The 24966-nt window shown below is 42.6% G+C and overlaps 1 protein-coding gene and 1 long non-coding RNA gene across 5 annotated transcripts; both read right to left on the bottom strand.

Moving 5' to 3' along the window:
- Window positions 1–2058: 2058 nt before the first annotated feature.
- Window positions 2059–9341, bottom strand: LOC112847216 (uncharacterized). 2 transcript variants are annotated; one of them, XR_003220651.1, is made up of 3 exons: window positions 5998–9341; window positions 4566–5823; window positions 2059–4461 (listed from the first exon to the last, which is right to left on the bottom strand). It is a non-coding gene; the product is annotated as an uncharacterized LOC112847216 (long non-coding RNA). The 2 variants fall into 2 exon arrangements; XR_003220652.1 differs by having other exon boundaries at window positions 4566–4770.
- A 1848-nt stretch (window positions 9342–11189) lies between these two features.
- LOC100693483 (annexin A2-B) lies at window positions 11190–23018 on the bottom strand. 3 transcript variants are annotated; one of them, XM_005447794.4, is made up of 14 exons: window positions 22868–22984; window positions 22759–22779; window positions 19738–19799; window positions 19079–19172; window positions 17447–17541; window positions 13916–14029; window positions 13681–13771; window positions 13466–13545; window positions 12934–12993; window positions 12421–12514; window positions 11958–12053; window positions 11696–11754; window positions 11491–11613; window positions 11190–11380 (listed from the first exon to the last, which is right to left on the bottom strand). In XM_005447794.4, exons 3-14 carry the CDS (start codon window positions 19786–19788, stop codon window positions 11321–11323), a joined length of 1017 nt encoding a protein of 338 aa, XP_005447851.1. In that variant the 5' UTR covers window positions 19789–19799; window positions 22759–22779; window positions 22868–22984; the 3' UTR covers window positions 11190–11320. The 3 variants fall into 3 exon arrangements, with proteins under 3 accessions (XP_005447851.1, XP_003437643.1, XP_005447850.1); XM_003437595.5 differs by lacking the exon at window positions 22759–22779 and having other exon boundaries at window positions 22868–23018; XM_005447793.4 differs by having other exon boundaries at window positions 22759–22984.
- Between the last annotated feature and the right edge of the window lie 1948 nt (window positions 23019–24966).

The following is a 24966-nucleotide window of genomic DNA, read 5'->3' as shown; positions in this document are numbered from 1 at the left end:
ACTTACTGTTTAGTGCGGATAGTACATAAAATGGATGTAACCACTGTGTGATTACCAGTTTCTTAGTCCAATTATTAATCCTCAAGATCAAAATTTTCATAGTTTTGAAACCAGATTTTAGGAGCCAGGACAGATCTGGCTGAAAAAATAACACGCTTGTCCATGAGCCAATATCCTAGATAATCCTTATATTTATAGAATAATTTATGAATGTTTTCTATTGATTATGATTGGAAACAAGTCACTGAGTCCATCAGGAAAGTATCTACGCAGGTTACAGAGGAGGCTTAGGGCTTGTTTCTGAGCGCTGTCTATGCAATTAGAAGTCTTTTTGCAACTACAAGAGTCTCCCCCTGGGGGCCATTAGAAAGAATGCAGGTTTAAGGCACTTCCATGTGGGCAGGACTTTGAAGACTAGGAAGCTACAGTGCATAAACAAAAGCACATGTTACACCTGCAAGCGCTACTCGGCCTTGAAAATCCATCCCATGAAGCTGGCAGCACACAGGTTTTGTGCTGATGTTAATGTCAGAGGAGGTTTGGAGCGCTACAGTTATCCAGTCAGCAGTGAGGTTAGTGCACTTGGCCACTCCAGTCAATAACTTTCTGTGAGCTGACACTTTGTGGCTGTGGTTCCCACTTACAGCTGATCGTGTAACATCTTGGAAGGAAAACACTTCAGAAACAGACTTGTGACTTGTCCTGTTACAGCACAATGCTCAAATCCAGTGAGCTATTTAGAACACATGGTTCGAGTGGGTTCGAGACAGACTGCATGACTAGGAGCTTGAGTCTGTGACAAGAAGTTGTTGAGATTTTTCAGGCCAGATCTTTAAAAACGTTACTTGTGGAGAACAAAGTCAAAACTCTGCAGTTAAGTAGAAATCAGCCCCACATGTGAAATGCTCGCCTGCCTTGTGGTCGTGATAAGTGCTGGTGTGTTCGGTTGTCCTGTGTAGCGATGAAGCTGAAATGAGTGAGGAGAAAAAGGTGGGGGAGGGGTCCTGATAATAGTATTTAATTTATCACTTAAAGTGGTGGTCGACCTCTGGGTGTCCCGGTCCCTCCATCACCTCCTCAGCTGCTCCTTTTAATTGTTGAAGCCCAGAGAGCAAATGAAAATCAACTGGCCTCATAATGAATAGAGGCCATTACTCTGCTGAAACCACACACACACACACACACACACACACACAGAGCAGCAGCACAAAGACAATGGAAGGTTTTCAGTCTGAGATCCAAGAAAACATTAAACACAGAGTTGTTGGTGAAACCTGTAACGTTACACCGAGTGGTCGAGATGACTGAAATATGAAAATGAAGCCAAACTCTAGAGACTACAACTCCCATGATTCACCAAGAGTCACCAAGATCCTGTACCAAAAGCAGGAACACGGAACCAGAGACCAGCTGTTTTAGGAAATTAGTCATAAAGAGGATGACTGATTTCACCTAGCAACAGCAATCAAGCTCCACTCGCCGACTGGTTGGAGTATAGCGGTGGGCGGGTACCAATTCTGTTGCTGAAGAGCCAATGGTAGAAAGGTAACACAAAACTAAAAGGTACAGTCATTCATTTTTGAGGTTACTTAACAGAAAAAGAGGATACTGTACTCATAAATATGCACTTGTTAGTGTGTAATTACATCTTAAAATTAACTGAATTCCAGTTAACTAATAATGAAACTATTTAAAGTACATAAGAGCAGGATTGCAGTTTGTGGTAGCCCTCATGTTCGGTCTTCCAACTAATCGCAGTTTACGTATGTACCTAGAGAACAGCCACATATGTATGACAGAGGCTGAGCAGAAGAGAAATCACAGGGTTTCACGCAGCGTGACATTTAAATTCATGGCGGCACCTTCAGACTCCAGATACGAAAGTTCATACCTATATTTTATTGTTGAAGAAGTGGTCCCCTTCACCAAAGAAACGAAAATGACCTTGATAAAATATAATCCTCTTCCTCCTCACCTCAAGCCGCATCTCATAAACTGCAGTCAGGACTCTAATACACGGAAAGATGCATAAACATGATCATTTATTCCCAATAATATCACAATTACTTATTTTTTACAGATATGTGACCCTCGAGTCTCTGAACAGCCTACAAGAGCTAAATAAACAACAACAAAAGCTGTTTATAAAGATAAGATAACTGTTTACTGTCATTGCACAGTGATGCCTGCTACAGTAGTACAACAGAATTGGGAACTGTCCCACATGGGCACAGCTAAACACAACAAAACACAGTAATTCTATTTTTTTAAAGTGCAAGAAAGATCTGAGCAAAAATAAATAAAAGAATGAGTGAATGTTTATTGCACATTATTATTATTACTGTTATGCCCCCCCCCCGAAAAAAAGTAAATTAACCTTATCCTAGCTAATGTTAGGCTAACTTTGCCTCTCATAAACAGCAGTTTGATTACATACAAGCATCAGAGTCCAACAAAGTTACATCCAATAAAAAGAAAGTTTCACTAACAGAGGCTAACAGCAGAGCTTACCAGCAGTTCAGCATATACTCAACAAGCTTCACTGACACATCGACTCATATCGCACTCCTTTCACACAGTTTTACAGCCAAGTGAATACTCCTCACCGGCATTGGCAGCTGAGGTCAACAGCAGACTGACACAGATGGGGAAAAACTCTGGGGTCTAAACAGTAGCAGAAACACACTGACTGGCTGCGGCCATTTTGGGGTGCAGTCTAAATGTTTTCGATGTCTCTTGGCTGACTGAAACATGTTTGTACTACAGGCGTCACTGTAGGATTATGCTTGAATTGGGAGGGATAGAAAACAGAGCTCAGTTACTGTAATCTACTGACATCTAGTAGCAAAGAATGTGCACACTATACCTTTAAAGAAAAAGTAGACAAATATCAACTTCACTAATTATTCTGATCGTTACGTCAGGATGTGGAAAATGCTGTGTGGGTCTCATTTGTCAGTATTTAAGTGTTAAATGCTTTAGAGAATATTTATTTGTCTGTTTGTGTTTTTATGAGCTGTAAAAGGATATTTGTTGTTAAAATATTCATATCAAAACCCAAGATATTATTCCTATTTAGGTGAACTACAATTATGGTTGCAAAGTCTCTGATTCAAATACAGTTTATAATCTTTGCTTTTCTGAGTGTCACACAGTCGGTTTGGGAATCAAAGTTATGGAGGCGAGGCTGAGATGGTTTGGGCATGTGCAGAGGAGGGAGAGTAGATTAAAAAAAAAAGGATGATGAAGATGGAGCTGCCAGGCAGGAGAAAAAGAAGAAGACCTCTGAGAAGATTCATGGATGTAGTGAAGGAGGACATGCAGAGGGTTGGCGTGACAGAGGAGGATGCTGGGATAGAGTGAGAGGGAGGGAGATAAGGAAGAAGAGGCAACAGTTTACACAAAGATACATACATCGCCTTTTCTGTCCCCGCGTACTGATGGAGCTCATAAAAACCCGATCATGTGTGTGTATAAGCAGACTCTTCTCCCCGTGCGGACCAGGACCTGGACCCGAGGTTCATCGTTGAGCCGGTCAGGACAGATCCGTGGATCCCGAGCGGCTTCGCTCAGGACGCTGTAATGAAAAGCCTGCGAGCTTCCACGTGCTAAAGAGTTCATTACGCCCCGTCATCAATCCTTCCTCTTTCTGAAGCATTACATTCATCAGGAAAATTAAAAAAGTGTCATGTCTGCAGTGATTTGTATTCTTCCATCAAAAATACACACCGTCGCTCTGCCTCAATTTGCATATTCTCAGGATGTAATAATAACTCATTGGGGCCTGGCTCAGCCTGAAGAGCGCCAGGGACGAGATGGAGTCCCAGCAGGCGACGAGACCAGGAGAGTCTCATAAACCATCAAGATTATAGAGCTAAAAGCACCCCGAAATAAAGTCTGGTAAACACTGTGGTTAGTTCTGTTATTTACATGCTGTTTTTTAACAGAATAGTTTAGTATACCCTGTTTTTTTTTCTTTGTACTGTGAAATTTAAATTTGGTAAGAAATCACGGAGGTGCTGCTGCGAGTCCTCTGACCTTTTTCCTCAACACCAAATAAACTCATCTTAAATCAAAGAAGCAGAGCTGGTCGAGATGTCAGAATCTTACGTCGTTGACGTGGGTTAGTGACATCCTGTAATGAAGCCTGCGCTGGATCCCCTCCGTGCCTTTGGTAATAAATCCCAGTGGTGCTGCCAGTGCCTGAAGGTGGGTGGAGTCCTGTGGTCACCCAGGGGCGGGTGAGGGTGGATGAGGGTTATTATGCTGATGATATATATATATTGGAGAGGAGGATCAGAGATGGAGGACACAGCTGACTGAGTCCATTTACATGACGGCTTTGTTAGGAAGTTCGGTGACAGATGACGATGAGGTTCTTGGAGTGAAAAGCTGTTTCACAGAGACGGAAGACGAAGAGCGAGCACGTGGGAGAGAATCGCCATCTTCTGTGGAGATGGGCTGGACATACAAAGTATATACAAAAAAAGTGAGAACTGTGATGATAGATGAGGAAAACTGCCAACTGAGTCAGACCAAACCTCAGCTCTGAATCACATCATTACCTGTTTCTTCTTTAAAGTGGCCGCACGGTGACACTCCTGTCGGCCATCATGCTGTGATGATGATGCCTTTGTTTGACTTTACATTCTGCATTTGTCAGATAGACACACATTGCAGAAACTAATGGCAACACCGTGTTTCATAATCCATGAAGAAGAAGGCCCACAGACACACGGAGGCCTTCGGGACTGATCGTTACCACCACTTCTGTTCAAAGGTTTTAATAATGAAACATTAAAGAAGACCAGAAACAGTCAACAGTGCTGAAGTTACTGTGTGATTTCCAATGTAGAAGTGTCGTAAACCTGCATTCTTTTAATGTCCAGTAGGGGGCGGTGTCTCTGGTTGTAATCACCAATAATCACTCATCACATCAAAAAGCCAAGATGGAAAAATGCTCGTGCTGGGTTCTTAAAACAGGATGTCTCAAACCATTGGTTGATGTCACAGTGGCTACTAGGGATGGTCATGATTTAGAAATATAAATAGATCTATTTGTTAGATCAAAATAGTTTGTAAAAGCTGCAGTTCCTCTAATGTCCACCAGAGGCTCCAGCAGTGAGTCAGTCCCCATAGACTCTCATGTTATAACGTTATATCATGAACATGTTTACGTGTAGGGGGCAGTTAATAACACAGCAGTTTAAACTATTTTAAGGCATATTGTTTTAGGCATGTTTAGGGGCATGGCCTGTGACTGACAGGTGGCTGTAGCTGCTAACAAAGCCCTGCTAATAGTGAGGTAATCTTTCAAAATACACAGAAGCGCTCACAGTGTATATCACTCTGTGTATTTGGTTGAAATGCCAATTCCTAGAGGCTACAGCCATCTTTTATATCCAGTCTATGATTTTGGAGTATTGGTCCTGCCTCATGGCGGACCGACGTTCTGGTTTCTGTACTCGTGGGATTTCTCTGGGTCACATGATGAGCCTCGATAAACTGGATTAGTCCGAACAAATCGAGGCCTCCGGTCGTATCTCAGGCTGCGTGTTTCTGTCGAGTTTTCACCTTTTTCTTCTCGTTTTCTTTCTGTGAATGTTTCACTGGGGAGATAATCAGCTCCGATCCAACAGACGGCATCAAATAGTGAACGAAGAGCGTTTGACTGGAGTCGGCGGGCCGCGCGGTTTGTTTTGAAGTGCTGAGCGGTAGCCGGCGGCGGCGACTGGTGAAATTCTGTGCCTGCCTTTAATTTTAATGATGCTCTTCCTCCAGCTTAAGTAAAGTCTTCCACAGTGGGCACCGGGTTTCCACCCCCTTTGAAATCACATGTGAGTATATATTTAATTTTGCTGCTGGTGGCTGCGGGCGCTCGCAGACAGAGAAATTAATTGGCACAACATAATGTGGCCTTATCACGTTCCTGCCTTCGTTATCTCGCCGCCAACGACTGACAGAAAAGTTGCTCTGTGAGTTTTCTGCACTACTTACCTGAAAGTTTCTTGACTCTCTGTCGGCAGGGGAGCCGCGATTCCCTCGGTAAACTTCCAGCCGATTGCTTTCCATCTAGAATGTAAATAAGTTGGTGTGAAATACATAACGCGTACAAGTGTGGGGAGATTTGCATTTGCCTCGTAATCAAACTCTGCTCTCTTTGCTCCCAAATATGTTCAATAAAAGATTCCACAAAGGGTACATATGTTTGGCTGTTTGCCTCCCTCGCTTCATCTTTGTATGTTAACGGGGAGAAAAGTACACTTTACAAAGGTTTGCCGTTTTCCGGCAGCCTTTCAGCCGGATCCCATTTCAGCAGCGGCAACAGCAGCATCAGGGCGGAAGGAGATCAAATATTTATGCTAATTGTTGCAAAACTTCCCACAAAAGACGACAAGAGGCGCGTGACGAGGAGCTGTCAGCGGCGCTGTCATTATGACGAGCTGAAAGCGGCGGAGGCGCGGGAATCAAAGGCCGACACAGGCGGGCGCCGGGTCCCGCAGAAGGTCGGAGCTCCTTTAAAGGAGCTTCTAATGAAGGGCTGCCATCAGGAGCACGTCAGCGCCGATTAGCAGACACGGGCGTCACGCGGCCCTGCAGGCGAACTCTGCTCCTACCTGACTCCTCAATCTCTGTCAGCGGCGCCGTCGACGTGCCGAGGCCCGACATGAAAGCCGGGACGCAGGCCCTGCTGATAAACTTTGCATGTTCCCCAAGAACAAGAGCACAAGAAAAGGAATGAGGAACATTAAACATGCGCGAATCAAACTTTTACAGCTGCTCCATTTGCATTTGGCTTCGGAGAGCAGAGTTGCAGAGAGCAGCGGGCCTCTTTGTTTTCACTCATGATGATTCAACAAGCCGCGGCTTTCATGGATCCTTCAGCAGGAAATATTTGTTGTGTTTTCTGCCTCTGTCGGTTTTTGCTCCTCTCTCTTCTGAGTGTTAATCCGCGTTTAGCCGGCGGGACAAACGCGCCGTCGCGGGGCTCGATCGCCGCTCGGGGCCTCGCTTTGATCAAAGGGGGCCCGGTGGAAGAAGCTCCTTGAGGGCGGGGAGAGAAAGGCGCTTGATCTCTGCGCTTAATTAGCGACGCGCTTCTTAATTGTTCATTTTCCAGATCGCGGCCGCCTGGTGCGCTCATCAGAATTCAGGACTTGAAGCTTTGATTCGAGCTGAAAAGACACTAAATGGTTTTAGTGAAATCTGCTGCTCTGCATTATGCATGAATCGTTTGTCTTTTTATCTCTCAAATCTTCTGTAATTGCTTCTTCCTGTAAATTTTCCACGTTCACAGCTGGAAGAACGACTCAGGTGTCCACCTTTTTTTTCTAATCTGGGAACATTTTGGTTGCTCAGTGACATTAAAAAAAAATCCAGGAGAGACCGGTCTGAGACGAAACAGCCGAGAGCAACGCCACCATTAAAACCAAACCTGCGGCGGGACCACGACCGAGGGGGGTCAGAGGTAAACCCCCCGCCCAGCAGAGAGCGCCTCCTCGTGAATCAGGGTTATGACTGAAAAACAGATGATTGGAAACACCTCAAATCATCAGTCATTCAAACGTTATTCATTCAGCTGCTTCCACAGACATACAAGAAATATATCAAAAATAAATATTTAAACAAAATAAATTCAAATAGAAAATTAAACTCACTTTTTTAAAAATACGTTTTTTTTTCTGAATTATCTGAAGAAAGTCATCTGAACAATTATCTAATTATATAATTAGAACATGAAGGAACAGTGACTATGACCTCATGACTTCACATCATCTTTGAATGTGTTTACGAGATATCGGCTTGAATCAAAGCGGGGGCTGTACTTTCATGTAATACCAATTTGTACCGCAAGATGGTGCAGTGAGTTAACCCGGCAAAACGCTGAGTACAGTTTCCTGTTAAAAGGGAAAGATGAGTAAAAGAAACATTAAAGATTAAAACCAGCTGCACACATCGAAAACACTCACCAGTAAAATGTCGTCAAAGTTTTGCACGTGAAACGCCACATGTGTAAGGACAGCGTCCACTGTACTGACTCGAGATGTTTAACGCCATCTAGTGTCAGTACAGAACATGACATCACTGGGTTATAAACAGATAATAGATAGAGTTTTGAGTTTTATGTTGAAAGACCAAAGATGTCCACTTTCACTCTCTGTCTCTGCTTTGTATATTTGATCTTGTCTGATGATCTTGTCACAAACAGGTTGTCCTCCACATCGCACTCATTCACTACAAATCTGCACATTAAGGCTAACTTTTCCTGTTGCAGTTTAGGTTACCAACAATGAATAACCACTTCTTGTTTAAGAGAAGGAGAGTGAAAGTGGACAGAATATCCACGATTTTAGCCAGAGCTCCCTTACACTGATTTTTACTTTTAGTTTCCTTGTTTTCCTGTTTGCTGATCCTTCAGTTCTGCCTCCTGTTTCTAGTTTACCCGTTAACCCAACCATTGCCACAGGAAAGCCGCTGTTGGACAGTAGAGGCAGAAGGTGGGTTGGTCCAAGAGTTTTTACTTTTAATTTTTCACTCTGGACCAAAATTAAAGGTCAGAGGTAGAAAGAGAAGTGGTTAAACATGGTCACCATCTTTCTTTAATCTCAGCACAGGCTGTTTGTTTTTTATTACCCCGCCTCCTCTGCAAGTTTCCCCTCCTCAGTCCTCCACATACATTTGAGGAGCTGTGACCTATGGTAGAGCGGCAGCTATAATTTGAGGCTGACATTTGGTTCATGTTGGAGTGGCGGTCGTGGCGATTTCTGAAGTCTGCGTGTGAGGAGAAAGGGGGGAGGCGGTGGGATTCAGAAGGAAGGCCAGCGATGGGATTAGAGGAGCGTGACAATCGAGGATTAGCCGGGCTTTAAACAAATAATGCTTGCAGAGGTCAGCAGAGCGACACTCAGTCTGGAGAGCTGCTGCCGACTTCATTATCACAAAATCTCCCCACGACTTTCATCCACGTTTGAACGAAGAGGCGATCTAAGAGTGGAAGTCGACACCTGTGAACTGTTACTGTAGCTCGTGGCTGTTCACAGGTTGGAGAATCTGTGTTAGCAACTCCTGACTGTGACGAACCAGTGAGCGTTCAACAACTCCCACTGTGGTACTGAAGCGTTAAAACCTTAAGATTCTCAGCCAGGTGCTGCCCAAGAATCCATAAACCACCTTTTCCTCCACATTTACCTGTGGGAGGGAAAGGTGTGCCTTAATTAAAAGCAGCCTAAGAGTCATTTTTGCATTTATTACCTTATGCGTGGCACTAGGGGTCACTTTTAGTGTTTGTAAACACTGATATTTAAGGTAGGCAGATTTCATTAGTGTCAAGTGTTGTTGGTTAGAAGGAGCAAACAGTTTGTGACAGTTGTGAGTCATGTTAGATGATGTTGGGCGCTAAGAGAAACTGTCGAACAACAAATGCAACTGATGGTGAGCAATAAATGCCTTAAACAGACCAGATAAGTACGGCTGGAGTTATTGGACTTTCTCAATAGTTTCATTCATAACGGTGGCATCGCGTCAACGCCGCCATCGAACACCTCAGTGGCTTCAGGCGTAGCCTCTGCAAGCAGTTTACTATTCACTTAAATTTGATCATTCTCACACCAGCGTCACCTGCTGGTTAGAAAAAGGTCATGCAACTATTAAAGAAAGTGACTCCATGTGCATGAACGTGAGACGCCAGAGGCTCTGAAAAAATGTCCGACATGACATTTTAACATTGGGGTCTATGGACACTGACTCAATGCTGGAGCTTCCAGTGGACATTAGAGGAACTGCAGCCATAGGTGCAAAAACAAAAAAGAATATCATTCTTGCTTAGATGGTAAATTATATTCCTTAAAGAAGTTTGAAGTTGAACTGTTTGACTTCTTAGTTCAGGTCACATTTAATCACAGTGAACATTGAGATTCAAATCTTTATCTCAGCTCTCTGCTCTCTCTATCTTCCACCTCTTCTTCCTCTCTCTACACAGCAAAAGCTTTTTTTCCTCAGCTCTACAAATCTTGCAAATCGGCGAGTGTTGCTTGAGGTAAAATCAGCATCTTTAATTAAAAAATTAGCAGCAAACAAACAACAGAAAACCTACGAACGATTAAAGGAAAAACAAGCCGCAGGAGCAGCAGAGCCGTACAAACACACACCACAAATATGTGTCTACGTCAGTCTGCCGGGGACTAATTAATAACCAATATTTTGACATCAAATACCGACTTTGATCCTACAAACACTGATCAATCGTCAGGAGAGCCGGCTTCAGATTTCATTTTCAGAGCGGCAATCTGACAGAATCCAAACCAACGTTTTCGTGGACAAAACCGCAAAATAACAGTGAAAACAGCTCAGAGTTATCCTTCACTGTGAGTTAAAGGATCATTCGGGATGTTTATGGCTCACTGGTTAACTTAAACCTGCTGCACATCAAGTCTCTCCACACGGCAGACAACCACGAACGAGCCGGCGCTGATTTACACGAAGACGAAAAGCAGTGACTGTAATTTTATTGTCTATAAAACCTGAATATGAATAACTGCATAAATCAGATCTGATAAACGTGGCTCCAGAATAAAGGTCATACACTTTGGTCCCTTTTCCAGAAAAAGAGTAAAATGGAATATTTAAAAAAATTTAAATGACATACTAATTATCTGATGTCTTTATTTCAGTGTTAAAAAATCAGAGAGGCTGCATGTCAGAGTATAAGAACTGTTTAATCCATAAATTGATATGAGAACTGAGAGATGGATTTAAAACGAAATGATTTTTTTCTCATTTTTATTAGAAAAATAAATTTTTTGTTTTTTATTTAGAATAGAATAGAATAGAATTCAACTTTATTGTCATTGCACATGTCACAAGTACAAGGCAATGAAATGCAGTTTGCATCCATCCAGAAAGTGCTTTAGCCATAATATAGATATATTACAAAATATGGATCTGTTATAGGTATGTTACAATGTACACGGTATGGTGTTTTATTTTTGGCATTTTTATTTAAACTTTGATTTCTTTAGATTTTATTCTTAATGTGATTCTTGTAAACGAGGCCATCTGTGTGTGTTTAAATCTGACTTTGAACCTACAAACACAGTTTTTCGTGGTTTCCTGTACTGCAGGCCTGCTCAGTGTTAAACATGCCTCTGCTGCCCCCTGGTGTTCTTTCACTCAAACAACAAAAAGACAAATTATTTCTTTTCTCGTTTTTTTTTATTCCACAAACTGATGTCGATCACGGAGACAAACATGTTTAATCTCAGAACAGTGAAGGATTTCATCTGACGGTTTAAGCCCCCGCGGCCCTCTGGGAAATGTAGTTTCAGTCGTCTCCTCCGCACAGACTGAGCAGAGCTTTCTGGTAGTCTCCTTTGGTGTGCTCCTAAACACAAACGCACACACAAAATTATCCATTTCAAAGGTAATAAAGAAAATGCCCTCTCTATGGTGTGTTCGATGTCCTCCTTGTGTGTGGGATATTGCAGGACTCACAGTGATGGTCTGGTACAGCGACCTCTTGAAGTGCTTCTTGAACTCTGTTCTGATCTTGATCAGGTCGACTTCACAGCGAGAAACGATGATCCTGGTCACCACCTTCTCCTTCGCTCCTTTACTCTGAGAGAAAACAGACGGAGAAGGAGGAGGTGTTATGTTTCGTTCCAGGTGGAAACGTTGGACAAAAACATGGAAAACTCACCTTCATGGCTTCATTGAGTCTGTTGGCGAAGTACAGCTGCCTGTTTTCAAAGCACTCCACTGTGGACAAACGATACACACCTGCTTAATGCGTCCTGTTACCGTGAAGTAGAATTTCAGTCTTACTTTGTTCTGATGGCGTCTATTTCTTTTAATGTGTGGCTGAAAATGAAACAGACACTTGCGCTCGTCCTCGGTTTCCCCGTTAAACCGGGTCTAAATCTGTGACTTGAATATTGGATGAAGATGTTTCTTAGACGTACCCAGAGTGAGGAACGACTTCTCCAGATCTCCCTTCACCTCCTTCCTGATGCTCTCCTTCATGTCGTAGGGGCTGTAGCTCTTATACCGCTCAAACACTGACACACAACACACACATTAAAGGGACAATACGTAAGACTTTCCTTCAAACACAAGCTATGCTTTTTCACAACGCTGGTTTCTTTTAAGTATACGAATATAATTCCCTATTATTTTTACATTTGCTTGTTTCATGGATCTTATTTTGTAGGTTTTATTACATTTCCTGTTGTTTGGTATTTCATTTGATCTGTTCTGCTTATATTTATAGTTCTCGTGTTTTCTGGCCTATTGTTGGTCTCGTTTGCCTCTTAGTTTTGTTTTTATTGCTCTCAGTTAATCACTGAGTTAGTTTTACATTAGCACTGTAATGTGCTGTCTGTATAAATAAAGCTTTGTTGCGTCAGTGTTGAGTATGCAGTTCACCTTTCTGCAGGTGGGGGACGCTCCTCTGAGACATGATTTCGATCCAGGTCACCACGTCGGTTCCCTTCCTCTTCACTCCGGCTTCATACAGAGCCTGAGAGGTTCACACAGGAGGACGGTTAAATGAAGAAATTGTGAAAAAAAAGGTCAGGTTTACATTAAAAAAATGGCAAAAACACATGTAGAAAACTAACAGTTGTACCTCTGGATAGATTATCCCCTCAGAGGACACCAAACCTCGTTTCAAGTTTTTAAAGGTACTTTTTGTAATCATGTGCTGCAAGCTTTAACTTTCACCACCAGGGGGCACTGACATGTTTTCAGACACGTTGCTTTAACGTTTCATTATTATTTTTGGTCCTTTCCCATTTCCACCCCTGCTTATTTCACGGCCTCGCTGTAACAATGATTACTCTTCTACTGTTCAATAACGGTCACTTTCTTTTGCACTTGAAGTCACGTGAATTTACAAAAAGTACCTTTAAAGAAAAAAAAAAGTATATTTTGACCTACTCTGGCATCCTCATCAATCTTCTCATAGTCGACGACATTCGAAGGTTCATCTCGTCTTGTCTGTGAAAAAAACAGATTAAATAAAAACAGATTTTTGTGTAGACTAAAATAAATCAAAGCTAATTTTCTTATCCAAACATCAAAACTATAAATATCCTAGAAAAGTGTTCGTGTTTTCAGAGTGTCGGTGAGAAACCAGTGTAACTGACACTGTATGACAAAGTCTAACAACTTATTATTAAATATTGTGAAAGTAATTTTTGTAGGTTTTTTTCGTATCTGTCTGAATATTTTTCGTAACTCTTCTTAGAAAATATTTAGTTCTCTGAAATATTTTTACCAAATCCACTAAAGTCAAAAATGTTGCAGTTAAACACAGATTTCTACCCAATGCTTCATTTTTATTTCTTAATAGATTTTCAGTGAAACATCATTTTTAGGAGTTTATGTGAACCTGTCAGAGTTCTTATATTTCCTGCTTTGTGACGATAAATGAAACATGGTTGAAGCTCGTGGTGAGTTGCGCTCCTACCTGAACCAGAGCCAGCAGCAGTTTAGCGAAGTTTCCCGACGTGTCTCCTGCTACGTCTTTCTCTAAGTCCTTCTTAAACACTGCAGAAAAAGCCAAAATCACATTTTCAAACTTTTGAAATGCTGTTGTGCCTTTAGCTCATGAAAACCTCTGTTATATATTTATTTAGTATTTTCAGTATTTTCAGGTTGATTTGTTCCTGAAACGTGACTCACTTTCTTTGTAAACCCTCTTGATGTCAGCTAGTTCTTCATTGTTCCTGGAGCAGACGATCTCGATTAAGGTCTCCTCGTCGGTCCCCAGTCCCTGCATGAAAAAACCCAAACTGGGTGAAACATGTTGTTCTGTATGTTCATCCAACAGTAGCTCTCAGCTATCAGAGTGAGTCTTTTCTGGAACGTTCAGATACCCGGCGAGCCATGTTTATTTGGTCTTTAGCGTGACACTGACCTTCATGGAGGCTTTGAGCTCCCAGGCGTCATACTGAGCGGTGCTCTTCATCAGACCCAAAATCAGAGCCTCCAGAGAACCGGATAGCGCCCCCTTCAGGGCACTGACCAGATCCTGACACAACCACAGACACAGGGTTAAAAATCACTTTAGAAACGATCATTTGTACAAAAGCAAAAAGTTCAGGATCTGTTGTATTTCTCACTGCCTTTTCTGTTTGTCAGTTTCCCTCATTTTTCCATCGACCTTCAGAGTAAAAGTTCTGTTTTTGGCTCATGATTTGAAGCAGTATGATGTTAGCTGTTGGCTGGATTACCACCATGACTGCTTCACATCCTTTGGGTTTACATCAGGCTCAAAATGGACCGTTCTCTGTGGACTTCAGATTTATGCATGTTTGGTCTGTGTACAGTTATTTTCCTGTCATTACAGAAATCTCCATTTTATTTATGATAATAACAATATCCCATTTATTAAAACAAGATTTAAAAAATGATCTCTGTGTTGGTGACTTTTGTTGTCCACCAAAAGTTTGTCAGTTCATGAAAAACCCTGAAGATAATTTACGTAATTATAAATTTGTGGAAAAATAAAAGTAGTGGTAGTCGTGATTTGTTTTTACATTAAGATGAATGTTAATTACATCATCCAGCTGATGGATCTGTGCGATAATGTCTAGATCATGTTTAGCAAATTTCTTTTTGATGTTTCTTTTATTTCTTTATTTTTCTTTCTATAAGTTATTATCCAAGATTGTTGTTATTATCAATCAATCAGGCTTCAATTTATTTTGAATGATTTATTGTTTAATTTACATTTAAAAGTTACCGTGGGGAAAAAAACAACACATTTTTACATTTATTTTTCATATTTAGGGAAATTACCAGAAACATTTTGGTGATTATTTTTTAATTATTCTTTTTTTTTTCTTTTTTTTTTTTGCACTGGCCTTTTGAAATCATGGACAAACAGTGTCCCACATTCGTGATTTTTAGTTCATAAACACTTCTTATAATGACTAACTACTCCAGAAATTTTGGAGATGTTAGCTCTTTATACAGTAAAGTTACAGTGGGATACAAATAACATCAGGCTGATCCTGCCACAGTTTATTCCCCCTGTCCAAAGACTTATTGCTCCTGAAATTTTGGAGGTTATAGCTCAGTACAGTTCTGTACAGTTACAGAGGGATACAAATAATGACCACTGAAAATGTCATTGGTTTATTTAAGTAATCCCGTCCGATGCTGTGCCCAGGTCCCAACGCAGGGGAAACAAATTCTGTCGGGGATACATAATTTGACACGACACCGGTCCTAAACATGAAAATATGTGACGCTGTTTTTTCTGATCACTGTCGTGTTGTGTTTAATATACTTTTATCTCTCTGCCATTTTACACCTCTTATTCCAACACGCCGTTGTCGTGTTTTTAACCCATCTGCAACAGAACAATTTTCTATTGCTTTTAAAAAAGTTTTAAGATCTCCCTGTGGCTTTGGTATTGAGGAAATGACATTTAATTTTTATGATAAATGCAAAACTGTCCTTGATGAGGTTGCTCCTTTTAAAACTATGAGCTCGAAACCACAATCATGGATAAATAAGCCCACTCGCTCAGCCAAACGAGAGTGCAGGAAGGCTGAGCGTAAGTGGAAAAAAGATGGGCTGCAGGTATCTTTTCTCATGTTGAGAGACAGTCTGTACAGGTATCAGGATGTTGTAAAAGCAGAATGGCCAGCAGGGGAAGTGTTGGGGGGAGATAGGCCTCCAAACCTTGGAGGGCCTGAGATGTCCCCAGAGAGGTGGCGTCTGATACCCAACCTGACATATAGACACAGACACACAGGCACACACAGATACAAACATCCATTCCCACCCTCATGCTCTCATAAGCAATTACTCAACACTCAACCAACGTGGAGACAGACATAAAGAGACGCTGTACACACAATCACACTCCCCAAGCGTACTCTAAGAACCGGGTCTAGGTACCCTTGCTCCTGGAGGGGGAAGCTGCACCCAGACCCAGGTGGTGTTACCCTTTTCCCTGCGGTGGGGAGAAGCAGACCGCCCCGACTCCGCAGCAGCAGGGAGGCCCCACATTCCAGACCCCAGTCGGACGGCCAACTCCTCCTCCTAGCCCCCCCACTCCAGCAGGCCGCAGAGAACGGGGGTGTGAGAAGACTCCAAACCTCCCTCCACTCGCTCATATGTAGTGTTGATGCATGTGTGTTCTAAGGTGCATTTAAAACCCAGGAGGGCATGGAGCTACCTGCCAGAGAGCAGCAGGTAAGCGCATAGCCCCTCCTGCTAGCCCTCAATGTCTACGTGTATTTAAAATTGAGAGGTGGGCAATGACGCCAGGGGTGAGGTGTACACCCTGATGGTCTTTTGGATTCCGTGTAGCGTGCCCACCCCCAAGGTCCTATATGTATGTGTAATGAGAGTGTGAGTAATGTGAATGTCTAATGCTGGGCTCACACTGTGCGATTTTTGGCCCATTTTGAGCCGATTTTTGAGTCGTGCGACCGTTTTGGTGATCGGCCTGAGTTTGGCCTTCATCGTGCGTCGTTCATCGTGTAGTATACGTGGGGTAACGAGAATCGATGAACACCTCACGACCAGCTCCCGATCATCAATCGCTTGGTCGTGAGGATTTCAAACCTGTTTGAAATCCTCCCGTCCATCATGAGGGTGTCACCGCAGCCGCTCACACCGCGCACGCGCAAACACATAAACGTCGGTGAAAAAGACGGAGCAGCACGGCAGTGCAGCGTGTGATCTGGACACAAGCGATGGAGGCACTTGTAGAACTTTGGAAAGCTCATCCGAGCCTTTTCGATGTGGCCTCACAAAATTATCACGACCACAACAACCGTGAAAATAGTTGGATCTACACCACTGCTCAATCACAGCTGCCTGATCAATGTTTTTCATTAGCAATTTAGCAAAGTTGATGGTGGTGGTGTCTGTGTGAGTGAAAGACAGAGAGAGAGCGCGAGTGACAGATTTTCTGTTATAACCTTCATTTTATGGACGCACAGTGTGAGCACTCAGGTCGCATCAGAGCATTGGGCCGTATAGTGTGAGACCTGCATCGTGACCTATGAACTTATAACCCCTGCGAGTCAATCGTACAGTTTGAGCAGAAGCTGAATAACGCGACTGAAAAAATCGCACAGTGTGAGCCCGGCATAAGTTGTGGGATAAAATTGAGGCAGAGGCAGCCAGAAGGGGACAGAGGGGGGGGGATGCCTCCTCTCTTAATTGTTCTATAAGACTACCCTTAAAAATTCTAAGTTATTTGGTCAATGATTATGTAAAATTTTCACTCACAAAGAACAAAATGCAACGCAGGAATCATTTGACCTCAATTATCTGGGTTTTAATAATCACTGGAAGCCAAAATTTAAATTAAAATGTGATTAACTGATGGCCCTGATTAGTTTCTGTATATTGATTGAAATAATGAAAGTAACGTATACGTTAAAAGTTCACTTTTGTTCGTTAACAGAGAAACATCTCTGACCTTCTTGGCGAATCGTTCATATTCAAAGGCGATCTCTCTGCGCTGCTCGCAGCTCCGTCTCGTCAGGATGTCGATGATGGTCTGTTCGTCCACACCTGAAAATTTATCAAACAAATTAAGTTACTGTTTTCACACTCAACTACCAAATACCATATACAGACATCAAAACAACTTTCACCTGTTGATTGCATACATGTCTTTTATTTTTTAAAGAATTAGACATCACATATTCTGACGGGGCCAGGGGTTCAGGTATCCTTCATCATTACCAGTGACTTTGACCCTGAGAAACTGTTCCTCTGATTATCTGCAGCAGTTTCTTTTGTTCTGATGGTGGAAATCTCTCTGCTGAGGGACATCCTGCTTTTCCAGCAGCTCTCACAAAGGAAGCTGGAAAATTGAGGCCGAGCCTCGCTCAGCAAGTCCTCTGCAGCGGTCTGAGTGAGTCACTTTCCAGGCAGATGAAATTATGTTGTTGTGGTTTGAAGAGGACAGATGTGAACAGATGTGAAACCCTGTGATTCAGAGTGCTTGGTGCTGTTCAATCTTACAGTGCTCTGAGCTTTTATTTGTTCAGACTTTATGTCCTTGTGTTCTTACTTCCTCTTTCCATCAGGATTTTTTTGTTGTTGTTGCTCAACCTTTTTGCTGGTTTTGTAAATATCACAATAAAGAATCTTTGATTAACCTCAGAACACATTTATTATTAACGAGACCTGTTAATGAGACTGTCTGACAGTGTAATGACTCCGAAGCTGACTTGGACGTGATGAGGCTACCTGTGTCTGATACATGATGTATGGCTCAGTTATAGCTATAGGCATGTTGGATTGTACTGTAGAAGCTAAATGTTATGCATTATGCATCTTGCTTTCTACCTGTACACATTTACTGATCGCTGAAATCACTACTGTTTCACATTGTGCAGGAATTTGCACAAATTAGCATTTATGGGTCATGTTAGCTGCTGAATAAATTTGGCAAGCTAGCTAACGTTAGCTGATAAACTAATTTGAAAATGAGCAGCTAAGTTACCAGATCAGTGTGGTTGAATTAGTCGCTGATCTATTCTAGACACCATTTTCCTGAGATAGCTTTAAGTTGATTTATTTTAGCAGGAAAGCTAGCATTAAGCTAGCTAAAAAAAAAAAAAACGTTTGAAAAGAAAGTTTTTTATTTAAATAACTTTTTTTTTAAAAAACAAAACACTTTTTTAAAAAGCTTTTAAATAAAAAGTTATATAAAATGTGCAACTTTAAAGTCATGCTTTAAAGTGCCTACTTTTTTTCTTCTCATGGTTGGTCATCGTTAACTCTCCATTAGGCCCACTACAATACCAGTAAAACAGTAGCTAGTATCCGCTTGAGGAAAGCCCTGAACCCCTGACTGTTGGCTATACCGATATCTTTTCCCCTTTTTGTAAACCGTTAATTGCTAAAAACCGGTAAAGATGCTGAAACATCATCAGAAAACTCTGTTGCTGCCGAGTTGTGGACACTGTGTTTCCTGTTCACACAGTTAAACTCGCAGAGAGGAGCGGTGGGATCACAGTTACATAACTCAGTGGAAACTTCCTGACCGGTGGGCCGGGGAGGGAAATATCGGGGAGGGAGTTTTCCTGGACTCGCTCACCTTTGGTTTTAATGGCCGTGTCAATCCTGGCAGCATCACGGGCCGGGTCGAAGTCTCGGGCCGGCACCACGGTGGGGTATTTGGGCTCTGGTTCCTACAGAGGACAGAGACCGACCTTTAGCTCCTGTTAGCTGCTGAACAGAAAGCACCGGACGAGATGCCAAAAACATCTGCTGTGATTTATCCTCGTAATGCCCATCAGACCGTTAGAGACCCACGCAGGGGTACGGCAGGAGTTCTCCATCAGGCAGCTTTCTGAGCTTTCTGAGGATGGAGTCATTCATCTGTCAGCATCTGAATGAAGCACTGATCAGTCATCAGTTTATCTGCTTTCTGATTGTAGAGATGAACTCTGGGTGGAGAACGACTCTTGTTCACTGTTTATTGTTGACTTCATTGTTCTTGTGTTAATTTAACAAATCTGAGCTGGTGGAAATATGTCACTTCACTGCTTTGTTATTGTTTGGATTTTTTCAGGTGTGCAGAAAACATTGAATAACAGAAATGCCTCCAGTACCTGTGACCTGTGTTATGATACAGTACCAGTAGTGTGATGTAATGCTGCTCTAATTAGGGCACAGTTGGGTTCATCAGTAATAGGAGGAATAACCTGATAAAGCCATTTATGGTGATTGCTGTGTTATCAGCAGGTGACTCACCCCGCTGTACGACAGCGTCAGCTGACCCAGAAACTCAGACACCAGCGCCATGATGGATTCACCTGCAACACACAGTTCAAGCAGCTTAAAGGTGAGTTTACATCATTTTCTACAGTCATACAGTTTCTGTTATCGGTTAATTGATAGTTAAGAAAAAGGCATTGAGAGCAGGTCCATTATCAGAAAGTCTGCAGACTGCTGGCAGCTTAAAAATCCAGTTTTGATATAAATGATTATTTCTGAAGTGTGAATAATGTCGAGCTTCTCTGGTGGAGTCTCTGGAGCTGTGATATGTCCTCTTTAACCTTTGAGTGGAAACGCTGGGTTTCCTCCTCTGACTGTCTAAAAACAGACCAACAATGGCCTTCAGACTCCAGCAGGCTGTAAACGCTCATACGCTGGAGGGGTGTTTGATTTATTGAGTGGGACGTGCCAGCGGAGGGCGTGTGTGCAGATAAGGAGCATGAATCAAACAGATCTGCAGGAATCTCAAGTGTGTTGTGTAACACGGTGAAGCTGAAGCTGTAAAGTGATTACTGCAGAGTTTCCTCCACCTTTGACTCTCTTACAAACTCTGCCAGCATCTCATCCTGCAGCTGCTACAAACAGTCCTGAAGTCTCGGCTCGTCCCGTCGTCTGTTTGCTGCCGTTCAAAAAGGAATTCCACATATCGAAATATACCACGGAGCACAGAGAGAACACGTCCCGATTAACCTCCTCAGGAAACAGACCAGATTAATAGTTGAAGAGAAATTAATTTACAACAATCTGATAAATGATTGTATAATAAAGTTTTAAGCTCTAACAGCTATTCCACTAATTTCTACTTTCCCAGTTTTCTGTAGCAGTGTCTAAAAGACACCAAAAATAATCCGAATGTATAAACTTCAAAGTTGTTTTTTGATCACTTCACACAAAAATGTATTTATTAAAGGTACTTTTTGTAGATATCGTCGCCGTATGTAACTAAACCCTTCACCACCAGGGGGCAGTGTTTTACCCATCAGTGCATTGAAATTTGGGGGGTTTTGTATTATTTGTAATACTCGTAGTGTTTTCTGTTTCTGCTGGTGTCTAATGGCCCAGGCTCTGGTGTGGGTGTAAAGTTTCTTTCACAGTCTGTTGATAGCTGTCGTTTATTTGTGATGCTTTTAAACAATTTTTCAAACATGGCAAAAGCATCTTTACATGAAGAAACAATATTATGGTTGTTTACAGATTCATAATTATATTTCCAGGGTCTCCTTCAACTCAACATCCAAAAATAGTTGATCAATCATTATTATCAGGATGTCCTAAAAACTCCCTGAAAAGCCTTCAGTTAATCCAAAATGCTGCAGCAAGAGTCCTGACAGGGACTAGAAAGAGAGAGCAGATTTCTCCTGTATTGGCTTCCCTTCATTGGCTTCCTGTTAAATCCAGAATTCAAAATCCTGCTCCTCACATACAAGGTCTTAAATAATCAGGCCCCATCTTATCTCAATGACCTCATAGTGACCTATCACCCCAACAGAGCACTTTGCTCTCAGACTGGGAGAGCCTTCAGCTGGAAACCAGCTCCCAGTTTGGATAGAGAAGACAATGCCTCTAGTTTTAAGCTTTCCTTTTTGATAAAGCTTATAGTTAGAGCTGGATCAGCTGACCCTGATGACCCTGAACCTCTGCTTAGTGGTGCTATAGGCTCAGGGGGACTTCCAGTGATGCACTGGGCACGTCTCCTTATTTGTCTTCTCTAGATTTTGGTCTTTTCTGTCCCTCAGTTAGCTTTTTCTTGTTTGTTATTCATGGTTTCCTCTTTCCCCCCCTCACCCCCAGCGAGTCGTTGAAGATGGTTACCTTTTCATCAGCCTGGTTATGTTGGAGGTTTCTTCCTCTCTGATTGGTGGGGGTTTCTCTCTGATGCTGTAGTATCTTTACTGTACTGTATGAAGGACTGCTGTCATGTTTAAAGTCCATCTCATTTTACACATTTTTCACTCCTGCGTCTTTGAGGTTACCCGGCCTGAAAAGTCAAGTCTGTGCTGATTGGCCAGCTTAATTTAGTCTTCAGGAGCTCCCACTGTCTGGAAAGCCTGTCCCATAGGGGCTGCTCTTGAGCTGGTCCAAAATGATTGGGGCTCTTTGGGGCTGTAGAAAAAGTAAATGTCCTGGGAGAAATGCTGTTTTCACCTTAGATACAACAGATACAGCTCCGATTTTTAAATATTTCACAGGTCTATATTGTTGTAAAATATCTTTCTCTGAGCAGCTCAAGGAGCTTTAAGGTAATAACCCTAAAATAATACAAAGAAACTCCAACAATCAGACGATCCCCTTTGAGCAAGCTCTTGGTGACAGCGGGAAGGAAGAACTTCCTTTTAAAGAAACCTCTGGCAGAACCAGAGAGGAGCAGCCTCCCTGAGCCTGGGGGTATATCTGTCATAGATACAGAGCAGTGTGGGGATGATGGTCAGAGCTCCTGATGTTTCCCTGTGAAGCTGTTTTTACCCCCAAACATCTGGAAAAACCTAAAACTACCTGTTGAAGAAATGAGCCCACACAGTCGCTTTAGTTGCTAACATAAGTTGAGCAGCTTGAAGCATGAAAGGCGACATGAAAACGCAGCAAACTGCAGCCAGTCCTCGTTTATCGCTGTGAGGCGGCGGCTCGGCTCCCTGTACGACAGAACGCCGCCTTCTGCAGCGGACTTTGAGCTTTATAACCCCGTAGACATTTTACATCCACAAAGCACTTCAGCTTTTTAAAATCACTGTTGTTTGCAGCTTCTCTGTGCAGCATTGTTCACCGGTGGCTTTAGGTTTGCTCATTTCACTCATTTTGACTCTTATTTTGGCAAATTTTAGAGGAAGCGTTTGTAAAAACTGCTCATGCTGCTTAAAAACATATAAACACACACTTGAATTGATGGTTTTGTTTCTGAATGTTTGGTTAAAAAATACTTTAAAAGTAAGTGAAACTACTTCTCCATCCTCCAGCCTTCAAAATAAAAGCCTCTAGTCATTGCTAAGTAAGGAAACAAACCTGATTCGTCCTTTTTTGACTCTTTGAAGTAGAAAAAAGAAGAAAAGTCGTAAATCCTTCCTGCTGCTAAAGCTCTCCGATATCTCCGCTCACTCTGATGAGTTCTTACCTTTAGAGACACAGCAGCAGCTCCGTTATGAGCCAGGACGAGGCTGGGTGTGGCGTTTAAATACAGGCTGACTCACACGCACACACACACACACACACTCTGCCTTCTGACTGCCTGCATGACTCACTGAGTTTTACACATCAGGCTGAACACATGGGCAGAAATTCCTCAGCGAGGCTCGAATCGCCTCTCGAGGGGCCGAGAAAACACTTGATTTTGATTGGCTGGCTGGCTGGTGGGAGGCTTTAAAAGTTGGATATGAATTTTTTCTTAATTCAATCTGAGCTCATGATTTAACTCCTTCCTGCATCAGCTGTGAGTGAAGTTCATGTAAAGTGAAAGAGGCCGATACAGAAAGGTTTCTGCTCCGTGATCAGCCAGGTGAAGTTAGGCTGCCAGTTTTATATCAACCGATGGTCCAAACAGGAAAGCTGGTTATATAACCACAGAGTCAGTCGGTCTTTTTCAGGCTTTTTTAAGAGTCGTGGCAGAGCGGGGTCCCCACGAGGTCACCGACTTTAGCTTTTTATCTCTGTCGTCACCCTGTCGGGCTGGTGGGCAGAAGATGTGGACCCAAGTTTGAGAATGTGATAACTCGAGAAGGATGTCGCCTAGGATTTTCAAATTGATACCATAGATGCATCTGCTAAAAATCTCAGACGAGTTTGAATTTCAGTGACCTTGACCTCAAGGTCAGAGGTCAGGTTTTCTAAAAATCTTCTGAATGCAATAACTTGAGAACAAGGTGACATAGGATTTTTAAATTCATACCGAAGGTGCATCTGCTAGGAGGCAGAGGGCTACCAGCCAGCCCACTCAGGCTGTGCAGGTAGTCCTGCTCCTCTGTGATGGTACATCCACATCCAAGTGTCATCAGAAGTAGGTTTGCTGTGTCTCTGGGCAGAAAGTCCTCAGCCCAGCAGCACAGGTATCTTCTTCTTTGTGCAAGGAGGAACAAGAAGAGCACAGCTCAAGGTCCAGTAGTGACCTCCAACTCATGTGCATGCTTCTAAAACCTCCAGGGTCCATCTATCTTCTGATTGATGGACCTTGGAGAGACAGGAGCTAAAACAGCTTGTTTCATGGAGATGATGAATTAAGGAACTTATGATTTTTTAAAAATCTTTTTTTTAAATTGTTTTATTATGCAAAGCTGCTCTGATGCAGTCCCACAATAAAAATACTGAACTCAAACTAAGCAGAATGGGTCGCCTTAAAAAAAACAAAATCAGTTTATACTTGCACACTTTTAATTATGAGTAATTTTTACAGTGTGGTGTCAGAACAGAATTAAGAGACTGCTGTGTGTCTGTTTGTGATGATCAGTCTTCAGCAGTGACACTTCCCGGCTTTCTGTCCTCTTCTGAAGTTTAGCGACAGGTTCACTGACAGTTTCTACGGCCCGAGTGAGACACAGCGTGGTTTAGCCCTGCTAATATTTATCCAGACAGTATGTGATAAAGCAGGTGCGGCGGGGTGGAGCGGGACAGTGACGGGGTTTTATTGATCGTAACAGGGTCATTATGTTAAAGGAATTTCAGGTGGAGAATCCCCACGTGGTCTCAGGTGTGTCCCAGCAGGAAGTGACCTCCCTGTGGAGGGAGGGGGTGATGGTGGCCGGAGAAATTAAAGTTGAGACATTGACAGGTTAGATTGTCTAAACGAGCTGCTATGGTGATGCTGAGCGAGCCATCACACTCATTCAGCAGTCATCCATGAGTCAGCCTTTCTGATGCCAACGGTTTTAATCCTCCCTGCATGAACAGAAACAGGCACATTCATTGTTACCACAGACGGTCACAGCTGGAGGAGGATCAGTAGGAAACCCTCCTGAAGAACAGTTAACAGCTGGAAAAGGTGACCAGGATTCAGGGAGGATTCAGGGTCACCTGAATTATGCTGCAATAGATCTAAGGTGCTGGGGGATTCCCATGATGCACTGGGTGTTTCTTCTTCACTCAATATGTGTTAATAGACCTCTCTGCTGAATCGTACTTGTTATTAATCTCTGTCTCTCTTCCACAGCATGACTTTATCCGGTCGCAGCAGATGGCCCCGCAACTCCCTGAGCCTGGTTCTGCCGGAGGTTTCTTCCTGTT

This window comes from Oreochromis niloticus, linkage group LG1 (genome assembly GCF_001858045.2).
Source record: "Oreochromis niloticus isolate F11D_XX linkage group LG1, O_niloticus_UMD_NMBU, whole genome shotgun sequence".
Lineage (NCBI taxonomy): Eukaryota > Metazoa > Chordata > Actinopteri > Cichliformes > Cichlidae > Oreochromis > Oreochromis niloticus.
Note: the sequence above shows the minus strand (reverse complement) of the source record. Positions and strands in the feature narration are given on the sequence as shown.

What these genes read in the sequence shown, in the direction of transcription:
- LOC100693483 (XM_003437595.5), bottom strand. Translation starts at nt 19,788, where the DNA reads ATGGCGCTGGTGTCTGAGTTTCTGGGTCAGCTGACGCTGTCGTACAGC. An exon ending in TGACGCTGTCGTACAGCGGG is followed by an intron (nt 19,173 to 19,737) that starts GTGAGTCACCTG and finishes TGTCCTCTGTAG; the next exon opens with GAACCAGAGCCCAAATACCC. An exon ending in GAAGTCGTTCCTCACTCTGG is followed by an intron (nt 11,755 to 11,957) that starts GTACGTCTAAGA and finishes GTTTGTCCACAG; the next exon opens with TGGAGTGCTTTGAAAACAGG.